Source organism: Arabidopsis thaliana, chromosome 4 (assembly GCF_000001735.4).
Source record: "Arabidopsis thaliana chromosome 4, partial sequence".
In the NCBI taxonomy this organism is placed as follows: domain Eukaryota; kingdom Viridiplantae; phylum Streptophyta; class Magnoliopsida; order Brassicales; family Brassicaceae; genus Arabidopsis; species Arabidopsis thaliana.
In genome coordinates this window covers 2,010,478-2,032,682 of record NC_003075.7, presented here as the reverse complement: position 1 = coordinate 2,032,682, position 22,205 = coordinate 2,010,478, and the positions used below count along the sequence as shown (strand labels likewise).

The window sequence follows — 22,205 nt, the reverse complement described above, 5'->3', positions numbered from 1 at the left end:
CATTGATTACACATTTGTGTTATGTATCTTAATTACTTTGTAATTTTCTTATAAAAATATTTTAACGAAGAATTAATCTTTCTTTTAGATTTTAATAAATTTGAAAGTGTTTTTTTTTTCTTAATTGAAAATATACATAAGAAGTTTGAACCTTTTTATTTTGAACATAACATCATTGTAAGAAGTAAAGTTATAGACCCTACCAAAAAAAAAGGAAGAAGTAAAGTTATTAAAAATAGGAAAAATGTCATAAAAATGATCACTTTACGAAAAATGGTGAAACAAAGCACAAACTTTGCTTCTAGTGAATTAAATCACTAATTTCAATTGATTTTTCAATTAAATCATTAACTTGTATTAACTTTGCCAAAAAAAGCATATCGTGATGTCAACTAATTGAAAAAATTAACGGTGTTAAGTCAACATTCCCATCTTTCGTTAAACTGCAAAACGACGTCGTTTTATGTTTTTAAAAAAATCACAAATAAAAGATAAAAATGGGTCTTGACCCGTTCACCATAAGCAAAGTTGGTGCTTTGTTTAACTGATGACTTTTATGACATTTTCCCTACTGAAAATAATATGAAAAGATTCTAGTTCTTCCTTTCACAAACATTAGTTTCAAAATGTTGTAATTTCATGAAAACTAGTCATATACATTTCAAATTCTCAATAAGCTTATTAATACTCTTCCCAGTAACTATTGGTTGATGAATAACACAACAATGATATACATGCATATATGACACTTGATTATACTCTTACCAAACTAATAATATATAACTATATATAGTTGTTCTTGAAACACTGTATTTAACCCATAAACGCATAATGAAACTATAAAATTTCAATAAATTAAGAAAAACTATACCACAAGTCCCCGCCGGCTTATGCTGAGTATACAGAGTGAAGAAGTAACTTACATTTTAAAGACCTGGTTACTACAACAGTTATGAAAATCTCATTATAATGCATATAGATAGACAAAAAGAACCACACCTTGTAGAATTTTCTAGAATTTCTGAAGAACAACAGAGTTGGCGAGACCAGCTTCTTCAATGGTCTGAGTGAGATCAGTCAAAGGCTTAGGTGGGAACCCCATTGTCTGAAGCTGGTAGTTCAACGAGGCTCCAGGTCGAGATGAGTCAATGAAACCGCGAATGTCGTTGACCGTGTGATGGTGATTGAACTTAGCCACCAGACGTGTCCCATCCGCTAGTCTAAGCTGTATCGATGTGGTTGGAACGGTTTCATCTATTACAAGACTTTGAGATGGTGCTGGTTCGGTTTGGATGGGAATGGGAGCGGAGTCTGGAGCCACAGGTGAGCTACTTCCGCTACCTTCATTGCTACCACCTAGAGTTCTTCCAACACCCTGAAATGAAACCCTACGTTTCTGTCTTTCCTACAATAACAAACAAGACCGGTAAGTCGATTAAATAAGACCGGTTATCGCATATAAAATCTACCAAGATTTTTGTAATGTATGACCAAAATGCTAGTTTTGCTAACACAACTTTGAGAGACTAGTAACCCAATATGGATAAAGCAGAGAGGGGACTCACAGGGCATTTCTCTTCCTTTCGCATCAAGTTGACATGAACCGGAGCTCTTCTATCGGCAGGCTCAAGCTCTTTCGGGCACTCAGACTTTCGAATGCTCTATAAGAACACAATAACTAAATCAATAACCAAAAACAAAAGATCAAAACAGTTTCACATGAAAGTCATTCACCTCGAGAAACGATGCATTCTCAGGATCATCCAATTTCCTCAAAGGACCATCATCAATAGTGAAACCATTAGACCAGAAAACAATGTTGTGAACAACAGGCTCAGGCTGTTGATTACCAGTAGGCACATTTTCACCAGAAAGCAATCTACCAGTTCCAGTGAAACTCCTGGAACTCGGAGGTGGCTCAAGAGGTCCTTCTACAGCTCCTAGTTGTCTAGCTTGATTAAATATCTCATCAACATCATCTTTTTTCGATGGATCTTGAACTAACATACCACTGCAACACAAGACCAATAAAAACATTATTTAGACATGAAACCCTAAACCTCACAATTAATATCTAGATCCAATCATAGCAAAAGACGATCCACATCACCATTAGTATCACTTGCGAAATAGAAACAAGACTGACCTTTTCTCACCACCTGTGTAGTATTCTTGTGGACCATCGGAATCACTGTCGGAGTCAGGACCAGACCTACGGTTAAGATCGGAAAGAGTTCGGATTCCACCACGACTACTCGATGGCTTCGACGGTTTCTTGTCTTTCGAAGACATTGTGTTTTTTCAGAGATCAGAGAAGAAGAATCAAATCTAAAGAAGTGGAGAAGTCGAGAAGATATCAAAACGAACAACGCTAGAGAGACGTTCATTTGTTATACGCGCTGATTAAGCGCGTGGAGGTTATAACTAATGTGTGTGGTTTGTGGTGTCTGGTTAATTCACGTGGGCGCGTGATATGGTGGAGGAATTGGGGAATTATGTAACTTAAAAAGGAGGAATACAAAACTTAGATTTGTTGGTACTTGTGGTTTTGTCAATTTTAGTAACTTTCCTTGTGGAGTGACGTTTTGTTCTTGTTCTATTTTAATATTCCTAAGCTTATAATATCTTCATATTCCACCCCCATTAATACCTTACTGTAGTATTATTTTTTCATTAAATTTTAGAATCAACTTCACAAATGAGAGGGGGAAAAAATCTCATGGTTTCATGGTTTAACACCGGTTTATCTACGCTTTAATGAGAGAATTTAGGCATCACTAAGGTTACGGTTATTACGGTTACGATTTATTAACTAATAATTATAGTTACAAATTTTTTGTAAACATAACTTTAATTATTATATATACGGTTAAAACGGTTACGATTATATAAAATTACGAATGAATACAATTATGGTTAAATATGCTTATGGTTATTTGATGGTTACGATACATTTAATACTGAAGGCAAAATCTTACGTATCATCCGACTTTTTTTTAATTGCTTTTAAGAAAATGAAAAGTATGTTGTAGATTTTTTTATAAGCAACTTTAGTTACTTTTTGAAAATCTTTATTCGAACATTTGATATTTATCTTTGCATTATAAATAGTTAAAATTGTATTTTTAAGGTTTTAACTATGCGGTTAACCGTACGGTTAACTATGGTTTTAATACGATTATGGTTAATTGACAGTTACAATTAATATATATTTTAACGGTAATTATTCTATTTTTTACGGTTAACGATTATGGTTTTTAACCATTTTACGATTACGATTGACAGGTTACGATTCGGTTTTAATCATAATTGACAGGTTACGATTCGGTTCCAGTTTAAAAACAATACAATTATGGTTCAAAATATGTTTATGGTTAAATTTTGGTCATACCTAGTTAGAGTAGAAGTGTTACTCTGGTTAAAAGCTAATGTCGGACAGACACAAATTCAGTTCAGATCGGATTTTTTGAAAACTAATATTTTAAGTTGTTTATTACTGATTGGGTTGGACCAGACCAGCCCAACATAACATTTTCTTAAGTGATCAATAACAACAAAATAACTGAATTAGGCCAGACAAGACCGAACAAGTCTAGCTTACGGCAACATTTCCAAATAAGAGAACATGATAAGATCGATGGTTGTAAAAATCTCGGAATGATTTGAAAATTTGGTTCCAATTTATAAGAATGAATCTTCTGTTAGGAGGCAAAAACTCTGTCGTCTTTTAAACCAAGTCACCATCGATTTTAGTCATAAAAAAAATGTAACATTTAGAACTAATAAGGAGCAACATACTTTTCCCATTATAGATGATCATCTCTTCTTCTTTGGTTCTCCTGCTTCTGTGTACTCTTTGACTAGGGCTTCAACATCTTTCCAGAATAAACCCTCGACAAGAACTCCATCTTTTGTGAGCCTAGAATACACATACAAAAACAAAATCAACAGCTTACGCAATGCAAAGGATATGGTGTGAGCACGTGTATGAAAAATGCAGAAAGAAAGAGACCATTGAGTGACACTTTTGGTGAACTGAACCGACTTCCCAGCTGAGATTGATTGCGGATCAGCACTGTCGATGGTTAGAGTGTACTGATCAGAGAATCTAGGTAACTTGGAAGATACCACCAAACCAGTGCTGGTGAATGATCCCTGCATATTATTAACCATCCGAATTTCAAGTCAGCAAAACAACCAAATATACATGTCCTAACAGTAGCAAAATATATGAATAATCTGCAAACCAAATTATCATAGAAACTGAAATGGCAAAACAAATGGAGTTCTCTAGCTTTGTTGCCTATTCTGACCTTAACCATAATGAGAACTAATCAAATGTTTTGAAAGATCGCATTTTTTCGTATACAAATTAATTGAGATGGGAAACTTTTTCCAGCTGATGAGACAAATAACAAAAGCCACAAACACCAACATTAAATTCCAGAATCATTTTGAACAAGTGTGTCTCATATAACAAGACATCGCCAGAATCACAAATACCAAGAGTTACACGAACTTCCACACCCCGAATAATCAAGATATCGACGAATCAAGTAACACATTGAGAAAAAGTTGGTTTAGAATGAGTGGAGTGAAAGGGAGATGTAGCACCTGCTATAGCTCAAATGCCAAACACCAAGATCACCTAAGATATGAGAACTCTACAACACATGTGAAGCTAGCAGAAGAACAATTCTAAGTGGTTACAAAACAGAAGGACATCAAAATATAGTTCTAGTTATGAAGAGAAAATATGCACCGAATCACAGAAACAACAGTCCCTGGTTATGATACAAGCAAAAACAAGAATGTAGCCCAAAAGCACACAACCTAACCACATTTTCTAAGCAGTCAAGAGAACAAACCTCAAGAGGATAGGTGAACAAGATAGCGTTCTTCTCCTTAATGTACAGAATCAGCTGCATTACCGCAGTCAACACCACATACTTGCCAAAGTCAAGAAGCAAACAAATCCCACATCTTATTCAAAAATTATATCCAAAAGATAAAGACTTTGAGAAATTTCTCTGATTATACATAACATTCATACCTAATAGACATTATAGTATCTCAAAATCTAATGCACACAACACAAACCAATCAAGCCATACACAAGGAAACAATTATCAAATTCAATTCAATTTCATCTTAACCCTAGCAAATCAAATGGGAATCAAAAGGATATAATCCGATGCAGCAGATCAAAAAGTCTCTGTTCTCAGGAAACTTCTTGTTGTAGAATTGAGCAACAAGAGCAACCACGATTATAATCCCTCCTAACAGAAATTTGACGTTGCTTAATCTCACATCCTCCTTGTACCCTCTGCTCGTAACGATCTACACAGCGATAAAGGACAAAACTTTGATATCGAGAACGAAATTGTGGGGATTGATTGATGTGTTTATGACTTACATCGGAGACGGATTCATCAAGGAGGTGTTTGATTGCGATGTGGTCTAACAAGTTAACCTTTTTAACGTTCTTAGTCGCGGATTCTGTCTTCTTCTCTTCCATGGCGGATCGTTACAATATCAAAATCTTCGAAGTTTCTCTTGCAGAGTGCTAGATACTGTCAGATATAGCAGACGTTTTCGGTAAGAACGATGTCGTTTCGTAGAGGGAGATATTGGGCCTCAAATGGGCTTCAGAAAAAACAAGAAATTATTAAGTTCGGTTCGGCATTTCTGTTTAATTTCTGGTCCCGTTTGTGTTCGATTCGGTTCGATTTATTTGGGTTTTGTAAAATTCTAATCAAACTCAACCGAGGTTAGTATGGTTTGGTTTGGGTTTGGATCAATCTATGTTCGGGTTTGGTTCCGTTTGGCTTCTTCGGTTTGGTTTTAATTCGGTTTTAAAAAACTAATCATTGTAACCGTACATTATTGTTTGAACTTTGAATTTGATAATAGTTAACTTAAGCAAAAGTTTTAATAATTCAAAAAAACCATGAAAAGAAATTAAAAGTGCAAACTATTTCATATTTAGTAATATACAATATTATTAATTAATTAATTAAATAAATATATTGGGTTGTCAATTCGGTTTGTTTAATACCAAACCGAACCGAACCATTTGGGTTGAGAAGAAACATAACCGAATGGTTTGAATCTAAACTTGGGTTTGGTTTGGATCGGTTTGGTTTAGTTAAAATGCACATCCCTATTATTACCGAAAGAAATTGATTACTCAATTTGACATTTGTAAAGACTAAGAGCGAATTTAATGGAGAAGATAAAACTTTTTAGATTTTTAATGTTACTTTTAATAGCTAAAAGTGGTTACATTGCTGCACCATAAGTGTAATGATTATGAACCTTTTATGATCCAAAACATGATTCAATATGGAAATCACCAAAAGAACCATCTTTTTGGAGCAGAAGGTTTTGGGGACTGATCATGGTGTTGGTTATGTTCATGTTCAACCTTGTTCCTGTTCTCCATTCCCTGCTTCAGTGACTCCAGTCTTTTTCTGTGACATCCACACACAATAAAAACAATTAGCTTTAAGCTAAGAAACAAACCAAAGTAATACAGACTGTAGCACAAAGGGTTTATAGGCTTCACTTTCGATAATGCTAAAAATCAGATTTATGTACGCAGCATTTGGGAAGGACTATGATGGGTTCATCTACTATCATGCAGCATATTAATTCCATGATATTATATTATGAGCATTGGTTGTTTTATAAGGTTAGGTTTTGTTACAGTACTTGGTATCCGTCATCCGACCGTGTAAACTCCATCTCCGGCGAAATCCTTCTATTCCTTCAGCTCCACTTGCTAGAATCAAGTGCCTGATTATAAAACAAATGAACTGTTTTAGTGAACATTTGGATTTAAGAACATAGTTTCGATTTGTGAACATCTGTAGATATACATGATTACATGGTAGCACAAACTCTTCATGTAAAGAAAATCCAAAACAAAATATAACTGCATTGTTAAGAAAGAGTACCTCTCAAAAGATGTGGCTTCAGCTTCAAGCTGCGTAATCCTTTCCTTAGCGAGTTCAATGGGCATAGACAATCCTAACTTGTGTTCGCTCTCTTGAAGTCTAACTCTCAATATTTTGTCCTACAAAAAGGATAGAAGAACAAGAAAAGTCAAGGAAATGGATGTGGATATGATATGAGAATGAAAAGCTTTATATAACTATAATCCGAGCCGATGGCTAAACAACAATTACCCTCTTTTCAGCACATTGTCGATACAATGCAAGCTCATCTTGGCAAAATGGTTCAATATCATTGATTTGCAAACCTAAAACAAGAAAAAAAAAAAAAACAATTCTACTCACTGACAGAAGTAAGGGTAGAATTATAAACCAAACCGAGGATACATAGACATACACAGGAATAGATTCCTCAAAATCCCATCGCACAAATCAACACCTTCAAGCACATGTGAAGCAATTTCAGGAGGGATAACAGGAGATGGAGGACCCGTCATTAGGTCATCACCGACCAGTATAGTCTCCTCCATCATTGGTTGTGAATCAACTGAATATTTTGAAATCACCAATGTTACAGTTCTCAAAAAATGGTCTTAGGATTCAAAAACCATGCAACCTCAATTTAAATTTTCCAAGCAATTTCTACGCATTGATGGTAATGCAGATTGGGATTTTAACAAGTTATACTAAGAAGTTTTACATCATACAAAACAATAGCAAAGAACAAAGCTTTATAGCATTTTCCTAAGTTTCTACATCTAATTCACCAATTCCCAAAGATAAGTGAAGAAAGGGCCTTCCTTGAAGCAAAAACAAAATCACAATTGCACAAGAATCATTCACTCACCATCCATGACTGCTCCGTATCAAATCACTTCAAGAACTGAAGAACAAACCAAACTTGTAAACCCTGAACATTCATTTATAAAAAAAGATACATCAAACAGAGAGAAATTGTAAAAACATTCTCAGTTAGGCATTTCATCGAACAGTTTCTAGGCATAACAAGTACATACCCGTTCGAGAAATCTGAATTCCGCAAAGTACGAGGAGATTCAACGCGTGAACAAGCAGAAAGCAACTAGCGAATACGGATTAGAAAAATTTGATAACAACAGGAAATGATCCGACGCAGCCGATTAAAAACACAGTCCCTCTTCTCAGTGTTACTACTAGATCATGGATCACGGTATTAGCTTTGAAATTACACGAAATCTCGACCGCAGGATAGACGACAATATCTAAAAGCATCTGACGGTAGTAACACGAGTATTGTCTCTAGTAGGTCCCACCATGTTCCAGTTGGGTTTCTTACATATAGTGTTGTTTAAAAGAGGTATATTTTGTTTCTTCGCTTTCAAGTCTAAATCTTCAAACACGACGTCGTTTAGGGCTGGCCATAATATTCGAATCCGAGCTCCCGATCGGAATTTGAATCTGAAATTTTAAAATATCCGAACAGGTTTATACTTCAAAACCCTAAAATCTGAAACCGAATCAGATCCAAACCGATATCCGAACGGGTATCCAAACATATCTATAGTTTAAATGCATAGTAATAATATCTATAAATATTTATATTTGTAATAATCTAAGTGTCAAAATATGTGAATTTTTGAATATTTAAAATATTTTTAGGTTTTTAATATACTTTTTAAGTAAATTTGGGTAAAAAATGTTCAACGTTTTTAGATATTTTGTTTATTTTCAAGTAGTTTGGATCGATTTGGTTATAAAAATTTAATTTTTGAGAACTTCAAGTAATCCGAATCCGAACCCGAAATATCTGATCCGAATCCGATCTGAACCCGAAATCAAGAATTACCCGAATGGGTTCTACCTCTAAATCCGAAAACCCCAAAATCCGAAATACCCGATCCAAACCCGAATGGGTACCCAAACGCCTAGTACTTTCATATATTATGAACTGTAATTTTTACAACATCTTCAGGCTTTGATATTGACAAGTCAAATTCACAGAACAGAAGAAACTTCCTACTGTCTGTGTAAGTAAGTTAATCCTCCGTAAGTATTGTTTGCTAGATGAATATTGTCACTCAAAATCAAGCAGAGGTTTCTTGGAGCGAGCAGCAAATTTCTGTTCCTTCTGCTCCGTGACACTACGAAGAGATTTGCGCCGAGCTTCAGCGCTTTCCAAGTACTCTTGTATTGGAGGAAGAGTGATCTTTTGTTCTTCTCCACCGGCTTTTGCTCGACGAATCAACTGTCCAACAATATAAAGGTTAATGATCTGCAGTTGGTGTAACATTTAGCCATGTGTAGAAGACGAAATTCCGTTTTAACCTTTGAAGCCCATGTTCGTTCTGCTCCTTGACATACATCTCGAATATCTCTGCCTGACATTCTGCGTAACCATCAAAAGTCAATATGGATTCATCACAAATTAATCAGGAATAGAAAGATCGGGTGGCCTTGAAGTTGATCAAATAAAAAGTTTCGAACTTTAGTTTGATATGGTAAAGGAAAGTTGGAAACTTTACGCTTCTGTGGCTTGAGCAAGCTGGACTAGTTCAGGCTTTGAGAGTTGTTTTGCGTATTGAGCGATGATTTCTTGACGAGTTTGTAAATCCGGTAAGTCAAACATGATCATGGAATCGAACCGGCTAAAGATACACAGATGAAAAACATAGGACACTGATCAGGATACTGCAGCCACGAATTGAACTGGGTTTGAAATGTTTAATTGCTTACCTGATCAAAGCGGGATCAAGATCTTGTTTTCTATTGGTTGCAGCAATCACAACCACTTTTTTTTCTTGTTCAAATCCATCAATCTGCAAAAACATAGAAGCAGATTCATCAGACTGGTAATAACTAGTCTCTCATCTCGTGGATATGTGATATTGGCAATTTTGAATGTGTTACCTGCCTTAGTAGTACCGACAAAACTCTACGCGTTGCTTCATGCATCTCACTATCACGAGAGATAGCAAATGCATCAATCTGGATTGTGAGTTAGACAAGTAGAAATTTTGAACATAGTCAAATTTTGAAAGGAAAAGTCAGACAACAATATAAAAGGAGTAATATTTTCTTCACCTCATCAAGAAATATAATCGCACCATCAGGGAGCTCATTTGCTTGAGAAAACACAGCCCCAAGAAGACGCTCGCTTTCACCATAGTACTTAGACATTACAGCTTCAAGCGGCACATACAACAATGGTATGCCCTGACAAATATCGCAAAACGTTAGAGCTCCAGATTCCAAAAAAATTGAAAGGTCAAAAAGGGTTTGCAAGTTATCGACTACTCACCGCCTGATTAGCAATAACACGCGCACAAGATGTCTTCCCAGTTCCTATGGTTAGAGTTTATGGACATCAGATTCAAATTTGTTTCTACAGAGAACGACGAAATTGTAAATGCACTCTTCTTGTGCTAACCTGGTGGACCCTCAAATAGAACAGCCCGAGGTCTGTTGGATTCAAATTTGGACCGTGTACCACGTACAATATCATCATACACTTCAGGACTATGAAGAGCCATCAATATTGTATCTTCTATCTCTCTGCATCATGATAGAAACTAATATATTATATGCCATATTAATGGAATACAAGGCAAAGATGTAACAAAAGCTTACCGCTTTTGCTGATCATATCCAGCAATATTGTCCCATGATATCTCATCCATAGAATCATCCCCAAGAGGTTTATTAACTCCATAGATTCTGACTCCCATAGACTCCAACTGGGAGATAGATTTGTCTGTAGACGAATCACGAGTGCTTCCTCTACTGCCGCTTCCCTTATTTTGTCCAGCTTTTGTTCCAGCTACTCCCAAAGCTGAAACAAAAGCCTCAAGTTCTTCAGTAGTCAAACTTCCCTTCTTTATAAACTCAACTTCCTAACACATTTTGAAGCATCGTTAAGATGTTATCAAACAAAAGACCATTTAAAGGTTGAGTGAATATTCGAAAGAGAACTAAAACTTACCACTTTATCCGAGGTAAGTAAGGAACCAAAGATAAGAATGCACAAGTCATCATCTGAATCATCTTCACTCTCTCCAAGTTTCTTCTTGTTTTCCACACTGCGAAGTGTTATTTGCCAAGCGACTGGACTGAGGTAACAAGAATGGAGTAGAGATTAATTTTAACTATAGATCAGTCTTCAAATATTGGATCTTGGAGAAAATTGAGTAGAGAAAGAAAATTACTTGTCCCAAGCACGCAATAGCATATCTGAACCACCAGTACGATCTGAGACTTTCACACCTAGTTGGGATCCAATGTTTGATATTAATTGTGCGACTTCACAAGTAGAAGGAACTTGGAACTTCAACGTAATCTAAAACATAGAACAAACATTTGTCTCATCACAAATATGCATCAAGGAACACTCAGAAGTTAGTCATATACCCAAATTCTTGAAACTAGAGAAACAAAAAAAGAGGGATCATTGCGGAAACCTTTTGACCTCTTACAGCAACATTGAACCGTGGGTAAGAACCATATTGAGTTCCTTTACTTTGTATAAGTTCTTCAACTCGAGCTCGTTCTTTCTTGGCAATGTCTACATAGTTTGGTGGAGGATCTATTGGGGCAGATGACGTTTCGTCATTAGGATCTATTGGGGCAGAAGACTTGTCATTATTAGCCTGCAAGAGTCAGTAAAACTAACTGTGTTACATAAAAGGACATCTATCAACAGTTCAACACCAATGATTCAATTTTGTTGTTTTTGTGTTGTGTTACAAAACCTCATCAGATTCAGCATAAGCTACTCCAATTACTCCAACGCTAAAGAGAGCACCCAAAACTGCAGGTGCCATGGAAAAGTATGGAGAATCGTTTAGGGTGCTGCAAGATCTCAAGACTTGATTTACTTTTGAATTACTCTGCTCAAAGTTTCCTGCAATATCAAAGACCCAAACTTTTAACTAAGAGACAAAGATTCTACTTGGACAGAGAAGTAGTATCATTTCTTCATCATAAGTACATGACCAAAAATCAAAATTAAGGGATCATAAGACAAAACAGCTTCTTGTGTTCTCAATTCCCCGAAAGTTCCAATTTTTAAACTAATTAGCAATTCTTACAATCAAATGGATTCACTCGAAATCAAGGGATCACCAAAAATTATCTACAAATTGAATTCGCTAGAGTACCGTGGTGGAAACAGCGACGAAGCTCTCGTGCCCGTGGTGATTGCGAAGGAACCATGGATTTAGAATGAGAGAGTGATCCGCGCCATGCTCGAGATGCTCGAAACAATTTGTCCAGAATCGCCATTGGAGTGGTTTTACACAATTCCTCGAGCTTCAAGGGTTTATGAGGTTTTTTAAGGATCCGACAGTATAAAACTGGTTAGTAATTCACAGAAAAAACCAACCGGTTCTGTCAAGGAGAACCGGCTTAAGTGGGCCTAATCTGATTACGTTTTTTTTTTTTTTTTTCTCTAGTCGTATTAATACAGTGGTGACATCCATCACATGAAAATTGATAATCCCTGTTAAACTTCAACATATTAGACTAAAATTTAGACTTAAACCCGATTGAAAGGACTAAACTCTGTCTTTGTCAACATTCTTAATCCTGCAAGATGACAATGCATGAGCCAAAAAATTCCTTCCTTTGTTCCTGTTAAACATACCAAAAACATCTTGACAGACTATGTAGAGTGAGTTATCGCTTCTTTGAAGGCAACTGAAAACCTACCTCTTTCTCCTTTGTAGCTTGTTCTCGTTTAGAACATTCTCCGATTTCAAACTTCTTTAGGAAATGTGTTCATGAATCTTAACACTCTCATTCGCAAAAAGTTGAGCAAGCCATTGAGGATGTCCTCTTGCAACATATGATTGCAGGCGAAACCCTGTTAAGACACTGTTTGCTATCTCAAAAGCACCTTTATTAGCACTTGGTTGTTCCATGATAACAAACCAATTTGGCTTGTTCTTTGTAAAACTCAACAATTCAGCTATGTGATTGATAATAGCTAGCCATTCTATTGGTTTGTTTAGAGCTTGAATGACTTCAAAACAAGAAGCCCTCTCCAAGTTGTGCCAATTCATACCATCTGAGTCCATTCCCAACTTTTAAGTTTTGCTTTCAAACAAAAAGTGTACCTAGAGTATAGGCTTTTCAACTATGGAGTAAACTGAACCGTATGAATCCCTAACCACCCAGGCAGCTCCAGATAGAGGTTTTTTCCGAAACCATGCAAAACCTATGTTACATTTTAGCTCTCCAAATTGAGGTGCAATACATCTTTGTTCCAGAGAATCTTGAGCTCCAGTCAAAGGAAATCCATTTCTCTGAGCCATCCACCATTGATGTCCTTCTTCAAAAGCTTTTGTTCCTGTTTTTCCATAATATCCATAAAATCCAAGAATTAACATATCCGATGTCTTGAGGAACTGTCTAGGCCTGTGAAATCTGCACCAAGTGATTCATATTGGAATAAATTGAATCTCTAAAACCATGCACTAGATATGGTACATTCAATAATGCCCATACTTGTCTTGCTAATGGACACTGAAATAGTATATGACTAATTGTTCCAGTGTCCTCTTCACAGAACAAGCAACCATCTTTTGGATTCACACCTCAATTTTTTAGCATGTCTTCTACATCAAGAGCTCCTTTCAAAGCTTTCCAAATAAACATCTTGATTTTTGGCCCCGTTTTAATATTCCATACTTTTTCAAATAAAGGACTTAGAGATGGTCTTGATTCAGCTTCCGTGAAGAGTTGTTTATGCGTTTTCCTGCTACACAAATCATAACCAGATTTCACAGTATATAATCCATTTCTTGTGTGATACAAGAAAACAAGTCTTTTGCGAGGGAAGATCCCATATCTAATCCCTCGCAAATCGCTATTACCGAGGGAATTGCGACGAATGTCAATTTCTCGCAAAACGCTTGTTGCAAATGAGAATCGGTAGTAATTCCCTCGCAAATTTTGCAAAGGAATAAATGTCTCGCTATTCACTCGCAATTTGCGAGTAATAATAAATGTAGCAAATTCATTGCAAACTTTGTGAGGGAGTTGCGATTCATTTATCTGTAGCAAACCTGCGATAGAGTTGTGAGTTCATGTATTCGTAGTAGCAAATCCCTAGCAAATTTTTTGATGGATTTGCTAGGTTTATGCGACGCTCTTAATTATTTTGTAAACGTAATTACTGTTGTGTTTAGCTTAATTAATGATCTTCTTAATTGGTTTCTTAATTTAATCTAATCTTAACTTTTTATTTAAGGTAAGAAACTAATTTGGAAACTTATTTGAAAGCTTAAACTCATAATTTAAAGACTGAAAGTAGTTTGACATTCAAATACAATTTTGAATCTAACAAAATAATTATACAATTTTTAAATTGTCTAGGGTTTGTGATGAGTGAAATTAAAACAGAGTGTAGCAAGTGCCTTAGAAAGTGTGAGATGGAGAGGATCCAGTGTTTGCCTCAGCTCCAACTGTTTCAGCTTCGACAGTCACATGTGCGATCCCAGCAGATGTAGCAGTTGTGGCATTTGGCACCTCAGGTCTCAGGTTGGATCTGACAGGTTCAGTCCTAGAGGATCTGGCTCGAAAGAGGGCAGTGAATTGAAGTCTGGATCTTTCTAGGCAAGGTAGTCGAAGTACACATCAAAGCTAGTGATCTTCTCCGCTTGGTTTGCAATTAGAGCTTCTGCGGCAGCCAGCTTTTGAGAGAGTTCAATCGAATCTTCTCGAGGAACAGAAGAACCAATGTGAGCTGATGAGGCTTCTAGCTGCAATGAACCAGCCCCATATATCCTCCCTTTCTTCTTTGGAGCCACCTAAGAGAAACTCAAAACCAAAAACAAATGCCAAGTCACTATAACATAATGCAACCAAAACACACAAAAACAAATCAAGACAATGCCGAGAAACTATTACATAATGCAACCATGATAAGCTAAGTCACAATGCTACAATGCTAAGACAATTGCAACCAAAACACACAAGAACCAAGTCATGACAAAACACTGAACACAATGCCACGTTACAATGCCACAATGCCAAGTTACAATGCCACGTTACAATGCCACAATGCGAAGTCACTATTAGTAAATGCGTTGACAACACACAAATACAAAGTCAGACAAAATCTAACAACACAAAGCCAAGTCACAATGCCACAATGCCAAGTCACTATTACTTAATGCATTGGCAACACACAAAAACAAAGTCAGACAAAAACTAACAACAAAAAGCCAAGTCACAATGCCACAATACCAAGTCACTATTACTTAATGGAACCGCAACACACAAAAAAAAATCAAGACAAAACACTTAACACAATCCCAAGTCGCAATTCAGAAACTATATAGAAGAGAGAGAGAGAGAGAGAATTTACAGCAGCATAAATCTTGTTCTTGGCCTGAACAGATAAACCCCCTGAAGCTGCGCTCTCCGTCGTGTTGTCGGAACACAGCTGAAACTCCTCCTCTTGAATCCTAGATGACACTTCATTGTAGATCTCCTCGGATTTTTTTATCATTGAAACTACCATCAAATTTTCTATGTGTCTCATCTAAGAGCAAAAGAAAATCTTGAGTAGTTTCACCGGTCATCTCACACTAAAACAGAACAAATCAGGTTAGTTGTTTGTGTAAAAAAGTTGACTAAGTAAGGGTGTAAAATAACTTACACGTTTTTTGGCACGGGCTTTGTAAGATGTCTCGCCAGACCGGTGTTTATGAATCCCGAGGCCATCAGGATCATGATATCTTGCATTCCTACTATCGATACTCTTCAGTTCTGACTTAGGATCTCGCCAAAAACTAACAAGAACAACCCACACTAATGGATCAAACCAACGAGGGATCGCCGCATCTCCCTTTTCTCTCCACTTTCCCTTCCACCGAGAAACTTGATCAGACATCCTATCCTTCAACTTAGCTTCAAACTCAATCCTAACTCTCTTGTTTATTGCACGGTCCCAGTTATACACTTGCTACAGAACAGAGAAAAGACACATAAAAAATTAGTTGGACTTACAGCAACTAAAAAGCTTTACACAACAAAACATGACAATTTAGTTGCACTTACAGCAAAGGTTTCATACCAGCGATCAATCACTGGTAAGGGTGTCTGTGTCCAATTAGCATGAGGTTCCTTGAAATCTCTTTCAAAGATGCTCCAGACAATGGATGCAACTGCATGGTCATCGTCAAACCTACAAACACAAGGCTCCATCAGCCAGACAAAAGTGAACTGAGACTAGTCCTAAATATTCTTAAGGTGACAGACAAAATTGGCTTACCAGAGAGTTGCGGAGGACGGTTAGTGTAATACCTCTGACTATGACTAGGAATCCGTCGGACGGTCGCGAACGTAGAATTGCGATCGTAACTTAGAAAAATTTTTGATAAGAAAATTTAGACGGAGTTGTGGATAAATCAAACATTACCCGAATGATCATTGATCAAAGAAAGGTTACATAAGGAACTCAAGATCAGTTTAGAAGAGAGTAGAGATTTTATCGGCTAATGCTACATATCAAGAAGATTAGGATCGACTATTATCGGCAAAGGCAGTTAAGGCTATCACAGAAGTTATTAGGACTATCAAGATTCTTGTCAATAGACCTTTTTGGGCAATTTGGTTGATGGAAAGATCAATTTGCCGAGGAAAATAAAGGAAGTGCGGAAGACTAGTTTTTATCGGAGAAATCTAGTTTTATCGAGAAATAGTAATTTTAGGCCGAGACAAGCAAGCGGTGATCGAATGGGATTGGATGCGGACACAACAAGGTTTAGTGGAGTATTTAAGTGACTTAGTCATTTTTTAGAAGAATATATAATGATCATTGTCCGCGTACGATGGTCGGAGAGTTCTCGGTACGGGCGTATACCGTGAGTAAGCGGAACGAGTGCTCGTGGAGGGGCCATGTCGTAAGCTGCTTGTGCAGCTACTTGTGTAAGGATAAGGATGGGCGTTTTGATGAGGATAAGTATTAGTTTGGATAAGGATAAACATGGTTTTTGATAAGGATAAGCATGAGAATGGATAAGGTTATGGATAAGCCCTATCCATTACTTTGCTTGCACTCCAAGGAACGTGACTTGGTCTCCAAGTTTCCCACACCTATAAATACCCACGAGATTTCACTTGTAGTTCATTACCATCCACACCAAAACCTTTAGCTTAAACCGTTAGATAGCTAGTTAGTCCGTCGAGTCCGAGTCGGGTAGAAGTTGGTCGAGTCGGGAGTCGTAGTCGGGTATTAAGGTAAGTAGTTCCGTCCTCAGTCTTTTATTCTTTTTAGAATATTTTTCTTAATTTTGTTTTTGGTCCGACGCTTAGATCCATCGTTAGTACGCGTTGGAGATAGCTCGGTCGGATCAAAATTATTAGGCGGTCAAGGGTAGAATTCTACTCTCTCGACATTAAGGCTAAGGTGAGTACCGTAGCGTGTGTAGTAGCACATGACTAGGTTTTAATTTGGGTTATGATTGTTAGGCATGAGGTTGAATTTTTATACTTAGTATAATTCATGCATTTATTGTTGATAGTCGGATCTACGTTTTTACGTATGATCGGATTGGTTGTTTGATTAGATCTTGCATTCATGCTTCATTTATTTTGGGATGAAGTATTTGGTGTGCTTAGGCTAGACATTAGTTTAGCCATTATGTTTGATTGTGGTAGGATTTACTATCGTATTTATTTGCGGTAATTGTTGTTTGTTTGTTTGTTTGTTCGTAATTTTTATTACGAATTAAATTGTTAGCAAGCATGTTAGGTTGTTTGATTGTTGATTGATTGATTGTTGTTGGTTAATCTTGTTTCGGCTTGATTAATCTTTGTGTGTTAGTTGCTTGCTATTAGGTTTTATTACGAGTAGTATTAGGTTACATTAGGCTCGTAGTAAGTAATGTGGTTAGTCATTTTTATGACTAAGGTGTGACGATGTCGTGATTGTCCCAATATCTCGGAATGGTTCGCTACCACTTGGGACTACCCGACGGGGTAGTAAAAGTTTTACCGTAAGGGAGTTGGTCCCTTGTACACGGTTTGAATTGGGGAAGGGATGCGATCGTTTTAGACTTTGTGTCTAGCGGTCGGAGACATTGCCTTGTGGGAAATCAGCATCGTATAGTATAGGGCCCGTAGGATGAAGAGTCGTTAGCGTGCTAGTTTTAGCTTTAGTAGTTTCCGCTGCATATACTCTGTAAAGAGTATTCATTGCTTGTTTGTTTGTGTTGTGTGATTTCTTGTCGAGTATACTCAATTGAGTATACTCGTACTGATTGTTTGATTGGGGATTGGGATTGGGATTTTTGTTAATTGTTAGAAACCCGGACTCACTGTGTAATCTTAGATTACTCAAGATTCTGCTTTTGTCTTACAGGTAACCTTAGTTGGGGAGACCTAAAGGGAGCACGGACGTTGGGGAACCGGTGTAGAGTTTGTTGTCTTTGTAAAATTAGATTTGTAAATTGACTCGATTTGAGCATTAGGCTCGGGATCGCAATACATTGTAAGTATTTTAATGTTTTATTGAATAAAGAAGGTTTTTCTTAAAATCGTTGTGTACTTCTGATATTAGTCTTGTCCGGACTAACATAACTTACAAACATGGTACGGGTTGAAAAGCCTTAGGCCGTGTTCGTGAGGAACGATGTTCGAGGATGGCCTGACCTTGGTGCCGGATGTGTTCTAGGAACTCGGTCGGATCGTCTACGGGCATCAAAAGTAACGCTTCCGGATTCGTTTTTAGTCCTAGAATGGTTCGGGGGTGTTACAGTTAGGGTCCAATCTCGGTAAACTTGCACGACCAGGACTTTCAAGTAACTCATCCAGAGTCATGTCGATAGGCCGAGAAGCTAAAGGAGTACCATGATTGACAGAACCGTTGGGGGACTAATTTGCCTGTTGAGGAGACGCACCGCCTGCTTGGGGGTTGACATTGATAAGCGGCTGAGGTCCGCCGGTTTGGCCATTACCCTGAATCGCAGAAGAGTTCCCTTCACTGAGAGGCGTGCTTGGACGCTGTTGAGACCGGAACCTTGAATAATCGTTTACAATGAAAAAGAAATCATTAGTAGTCAAAAAATAATCAAACCCTAATTAGATCTAAACCGAAATCCATCGAAAACACGAAACCCTAATTAGATCTACAAGAAAAACCTAGAAAATTAAGAAACCCTAAATAGATCTAAAGAACTCGTGACAGATTTGCATGTTTGATTGAAACCCTAATTAGATTAGAGACATAGTAACTCGTTTGATTGAAAACCTAACTAGATCAAGTGAAAATCGATGTAAGAACTGAGAGATTAGAGACAGAGAAACTCGTTTGAGTGAAACCCTAGTTAGAACAAGTGAAAATCAAATGAAGAACTGAGAGATTGGAGACATTACCTTGTTCGTGGGACAGTAGAGGCGGGGAAGAAGACACAACGGAGATCGGGAACAAGTTGGAGAAGAAGAAATCGGCTGGGTCTGAGCGACGATCCTGAACTAGCCGGAGAACACGGTGACACAGAGGCGAGGTGGAACGGGGCCGAAGACGAAGAAAGGTTCAAGAGAGAAGAAAAAATTTAGGGTTTGTTTGGGAAGCGGCTGGGTTTGAGATTCGCTCAAACTCAGTTCGCTGTGTATATATAAAAATAAAACGCCTCATAAATCCCTCGCAAATTTGCTAGGGCTTCGCGAAGAACCGAGAAACCAACCAATCAAATTGCTCCAATTTTGCGTGGGATCCGTAGCAAATCCCTCGCAAAATTTTAGGGTTACACGGTGACTCGATTAGGGTTTTCAGTTTACTCTTCGAGGGAGTTGCAAGGCAATGTAGTAAATCTTTCGCAAATTGCTAGGGTTTTGCGAGGGATGAATTTAAAAATAAAAAAAGTTTATAAAAATAATGATAAAAAGAACAACAAAATGCAAAATTATAATTATATAAACTTTAAAATTAGATAATTATAACTTTAAAATTATTAAAATCATTTTCTGAATTTATTTATTATATACTTGTTAATTAAAACATCTGGAACGTTACAATAGATAACATCTGAATCATTACAATCATTTTCTGACTCAACGTCTTCATCTGAATCGCCAAATTCGTCTGATTGTTCTTCTTCTTCGGAACCGTCAGTGATGATGTCTTATAATTCTCTGTTTTGTAGGTCAATGTGGATAACATCTTCTGTGGTTATGTCTCGTATGAAAACTTCTCTAACACTTTCTTGTTGCATCACAACATCATCAACTAGACCGACTATACGGCCTCTGGGATTAACTTTAATAACCGATAACGACACTTCACGTTTAGGCCTCACACGCGGATAAGATAGAAATCTTACTTGCCCTGCTTGTGATGTTAGGATATATGGTTCAAACTTTGAATAAGTCTTGTTTGCATTGACATCGACCACGCCTAAGTTATTTACCCGTACCCCTCGACCACACCTAAGTTATTTACCCGTACCCCTCGTCCGATAACAAGATCAAACCAATCACACTTGAAAAGGACGCATTTCTAATTCAAAAGTCTCGGATATTCGACTTCAAGAATTTGTTGCAGAATCTCATTAAACTCTGTTTCACCTTCGACATGGATTCCATAATCTGCAGTTGCCCTTCGACTTTCATTTGGATATGTATGAAAGGTATAGCCGCGAGTGAAGTACATCGGTGTGGTTGTGATCTTAGATCTTGGTTTTTGAACGATCTCATGCAACCAAAGTGGTAAAGCTTCACTTCCACATCCGTTAGTAACCTACATAAAGTAAATATTATGTAAGTTTATCATTTCAACATAAGTAATTAAGATATCAAATTTTCGAAATATTACTTACATAGAATTTTAACCATCTGGCAAAATCATGATCTTTGTAAATTTCATATTCTTTATCTTCTAATCCAGGATATGCTTCACGGATTTGTGAATCAAACAACCTACAAATTAAAATGTAGATGCTTAGCTTCTTTAATTAGTCCTTAATTAGTATCACACTAATTATTAAATATAAAAAATTATGAATAAAATTTGTCTGGCTTTGTACCTCTCAAATTTTTTAATGTAATCAACATTTCGGAGTATGTAATTGTGAGCTGCTCTAGAAATCGCATGGTCATCCCACCAAACTTCTTTCGACTTCTCTGCAAGTCTACCTATTTGGGCAAAGCTATCTGGAACATCAGGAACGTTATATGTAGGTGCAACACCTCCATCGTCATATCGTCGAGGATGAGTCTTTTTGGTTCTAACGTTTGGACTAAAGTAATACGATGTGAAGTGAGACGTTTCCTCGGTTAAACTTCCTGCGACTATCGACCCCTCAACTCTCGCAAGATTTTTTGCCTTTTCTTTAAGAGATTTCATGAATCTTTCAAAAGGATACATCCATCGGAATTGCATTGGCCCACCAAGAGCAGTTTCATGTAGAAGATGAATCGGCAAATGTTCTATCACGTCAAAAAAGGCAGGAGGGAATAATTTCTCCAAGTTACAGAGTAACACTGGGATATTCTTGTCTAATTGTTCTATGACATCAGTTGTCAATGTTCTTGTACATAGGTCCCTGAAAAATGATCTGATGCCTATCATATATCGAATTAATGTAAGTTAATAGTCGTCTATTAATAACTGAGTTAAAGAATAGAAATAGAATCTATATATATATTTATTACCTGCAATTGCTTCATGAATATTTGCAGGTAGCAACTCTATTAACACAAATGGCAATAATCGTTGCATGAATACATGACAATCATGACTCTTCATACAAGAAAACGTTTGACCTTGCTCTACGCATTGTGAGAGTCGAAACTCGCACAAGAGAAATTGTATTAAGGGTTTCTTCAAAGAACGGATCTTTTTGAGTTTCTCAAAGAACAACAGAATTGTTGATTACCGCGGACGGTGTTCTTGGTTATATTATTGAAATAATGAGGATTCGATCGTACAAGTGTTTAGAAATATGAAAATAAGTGTTTTGCCTTCAAAATCAGAGCGTTTTTGATATCCTGAAATTAAGAGCGTTTTTGTGCGTGTCTTTTTCTTTGTCCTCAGAAGTTCTTTATATAGGGCTTTATCAGATCGCTTCTCGCGATATTCTCGGAAGATTTCTCCTTATCTTAGAGCTAGCGAAGGAGATTTGTCTTTATCTTCCGAAGATTCTGGAAACTCCTATATTTGGTGATATCGTCGGAGATTCTCTAATATCTCTTCCGGGTTTTTCGGAAATGGTATGTTCGATCTCATATTGGTTAAGTCATTTCTTGAAGGTTCTGTCCCGACCTGAT

General features: G+C 37.0%; 4 protein-coding genes and 3 pseudogenes across 10 annotated transcripts; all 7 read right to left on the bottom strand.

Moving 5' to 3' along the window:
- Window positions 1-740: 740 nt before the first annotated feature.
- On the bottom strand, window positions 741-2,828 carry PUX4 (plant UBX domain containing protein 4). The gene is made up of 4 exons (NM_116659.5): window positions 2,147-2,828; window positions 1,735-2,011; window positions 1,566-1,661; window positions 741-1,405 (listed from the first exon to the last, which is right to left on the bottom strand). Exons 1-4 carry the CDS (start codon window positions 2,290-2,292, stop codon window positions 1,013-1,015), a joined length of 912 nt encoding a protein of 303 aa, NP_567262.1. The 5' UTR covers window positions 2,293-2,828; the 3' UTR covers window positions 741-1,012.
- An 841-nt stretch (window positions 2,829-3,669) lies between these two features.
- On the bottom strand, window positions 3,670-5,518 carry AT4G04200 (Microsomal signal peptidase 25 kDa subunit (SPC25); the record flags this gene model as incomplete). Its single annotated transcript, NM_116658.4, has 5 exons — window positions 3,670-3,919; window positions 4,013-4,155; window positions 4,869-4,983; window positions 5,231-5,340; window positions 5,417-5,518. The coding sequence occupies 5 exons, from the start codon at window positions 5,516-5,518 to the stop codon at window positions 3,817-3,819; spliced, it is 573 nt and encodes a 190-aa protein (NP_192329.2). The 3' UTR covers window positions 3,670-3,816.
- Window positions 5,519-6,165: 647 nt separating this feature from the next.
- AT4G04190 (uncharacterized protein) lies at window positions 6,166-8,238 on the bottom strand. 3 transcript variants are annotated; one of them, NM_116657.4, is made up of 7 exons: window positions 7,973-8,214; window positions 7,804-7,866; window positions 7,354-7,503; window positions 7,191-7,264; window positions 6,960-7,078; window positions 6,715-6,798; window positions 6,166-6,473 (listed from the first exon to the last, which is right to left on the bottom strand). In NM_116657.4, exons 2-7 carry the CDS (start codon window positions 7,808-7,810, stop codon window positions 6,353-6,355), a joined length of 555 nt encoding a protein of 184 aa, NP_192328.2. In that variant the 5' UTR covers window positions 7,811-7,866; window positions 7,973-8,214; the 3' UTR covers window positions 6,166-6,352. The 3 variants fall into 3 exon arrangements, with proteins under 3 accessions (NP_192328.2, NP_001329825.1, NP_001319864.1); NM_001340477.1 differs by lacking the exon at window positions 7,354-7,503; NM_001340476.1 differs by lacking the exons at window positions 7,191-7,264; window positions 7,354-7,503 and having other exon boundaries at window positions 6,256-6,473; window positions 7,973-8,238.
- A 452-nt stretch (window positions 8,239-8,690) lies between these two features.
- On the bottom strand, window positions 8,691-12,263 carry AT4G04180 (P-loop containing nucleoside triphosphate hydrolases superfamily protein). 2 transcript variants are annotated; one of them, NM_001340474.1, is made up of 14 exons: window positions 12,089-12,263; window positions 11,681-11,832; window positions 11,390-11,578; window positions 11,138-11,268; window positions 10,915-11,041; window positions 10,563-10,825; window positions 10,363-10,487; window positions 10,234-10,277; window positions 10,017-10,148; window positions 9,843-9,920; window positions 9,669-9,751; window positions 9,458-9,580; window positions 9,261-9,321; window positions 8,691-9,180 (listed from the first exon to the last, which is right to left on the bottom strand). In NM_001340474.1, the coding sequence occupies exons 1-14, from the start codon at window positions 12,210-12,212 to the stop codon at window positions 9,010-9,012; spliced, it is 1,803 nt and encodes a 600-aa protein (NP_001319863.1). In that variant the 5' UTR covers window positions 12,213-12,263; the 3' UTR covers window positions 8,691-9,009. The 2 variants fall into 2 exon arrangements, with proteins under 2 accessions (NP_001319863.1, NP_001329424.1); NM_001340475.1 differs by having other exon boundaries at window positions 11,405-11,578; window positions 12,089-12,247.
- Window positions 12,264-12,719: 456 nt separating this feature from the next.
- Window positions 12,720-13,895, bottom strand: AT4G04175 (annotated as a pseudogene; the record flags this gene model as incomplete). The annotated part of the gene is made up of 1 exon: window positions 12,720-13,895.
- A 459-nt stretch (window positions 13,896-14,354) lies between these two features.
- Window positions 14,355-18,986, bottom strand: AT4G04170 (annotated as a pseudogene; the record flags this gene model as incomplete). The annotated part of the gene is made up of 1 exon: window positions 14,355-18,986.
- A 993-nt stretch (window positions 18,987-19,979) lies between these two features.
- On the bottom strand, window positions 19,980-21,693 carry AT4G04167 (annotated as a pseudogene; the record flags this gene model as incomplete). Its single annotated transcript has 1 exon — window positions 19,980-21,693.
- Between the last annotated feature and the right edge of the window lie 512 nt (window positions 21,694-22,205).

What these genes read in the sequence shown, in the direction of transcription:
- PUX4 (NM_116659.5), bottom strand. Translation starts at nt 2,292, where the DNA reads ATGTCTTCGAAAGACAAGAAACCGTCGAAGCCATCGAGTAGTCGTGGT. An exon ending in TACACAGGTGGTGAGAAAAG is followed by an intron (nt 2,012 to 2,146) that starts GTCAGTCTTGTT and finishes CTTGTGTTGCAG; the next exon opens with TGGTATGTTAGTTCAAGATC. An exon ending in AGAATGCATCGTTTCTCGAG is followed by an intron (nt 1,662 to 1,734) that starts GTGAATGACTTT and finishes GTGTTCTTATAG; the next exon opens with AGCATTCGAAAGTCTGAGTG.
- AT4G04190 (NM_116657.4), bottom strand. An exon ending in TTTGAGGAATCTATTCCTGT is followed by an intron (nt 7,265 to 7,353) that starts GTATGTCTATGT and finishes TTCTTGTTTTAG; the next exon opens with GTTTGCAAATCAATGATATT. An exon ending in GACAATGTGCTGAAAAGAGG is followed by an intron (nt 7,079 to 7,190) that starts GTAATTGTTGTT and finishes TCCTTTTTGTAG; the next exon opens with GACAAAATATTGAGAGTTAG.
- AT4G04180 (NM_001340474.1), bottom strand. Translation starts at nt 12,212, where the DNA reads ATGGCGATTCTGGACAAATTGTTTCGAGCATCTCGAGCATGGCGCGGA. An exon ending in CTATTGCGTGCTTGGGACAA is followed by an intron (nt 11,042 to 11,137) that starts GTAATTTTCTTT and finishes TTGTTACCTCAG; the next exon opens with TCCAGTCGCTTGGCAAATAA. An exon ending in CTTGCTCAAGCCACAGAAGC is followed by an intron (nt 9,322 to 9,457) that starts GTAAAGTTTCCA and finishes ATGGTTACGCAG; the next exon opens with AATGTCAGGCAGAGATATTC.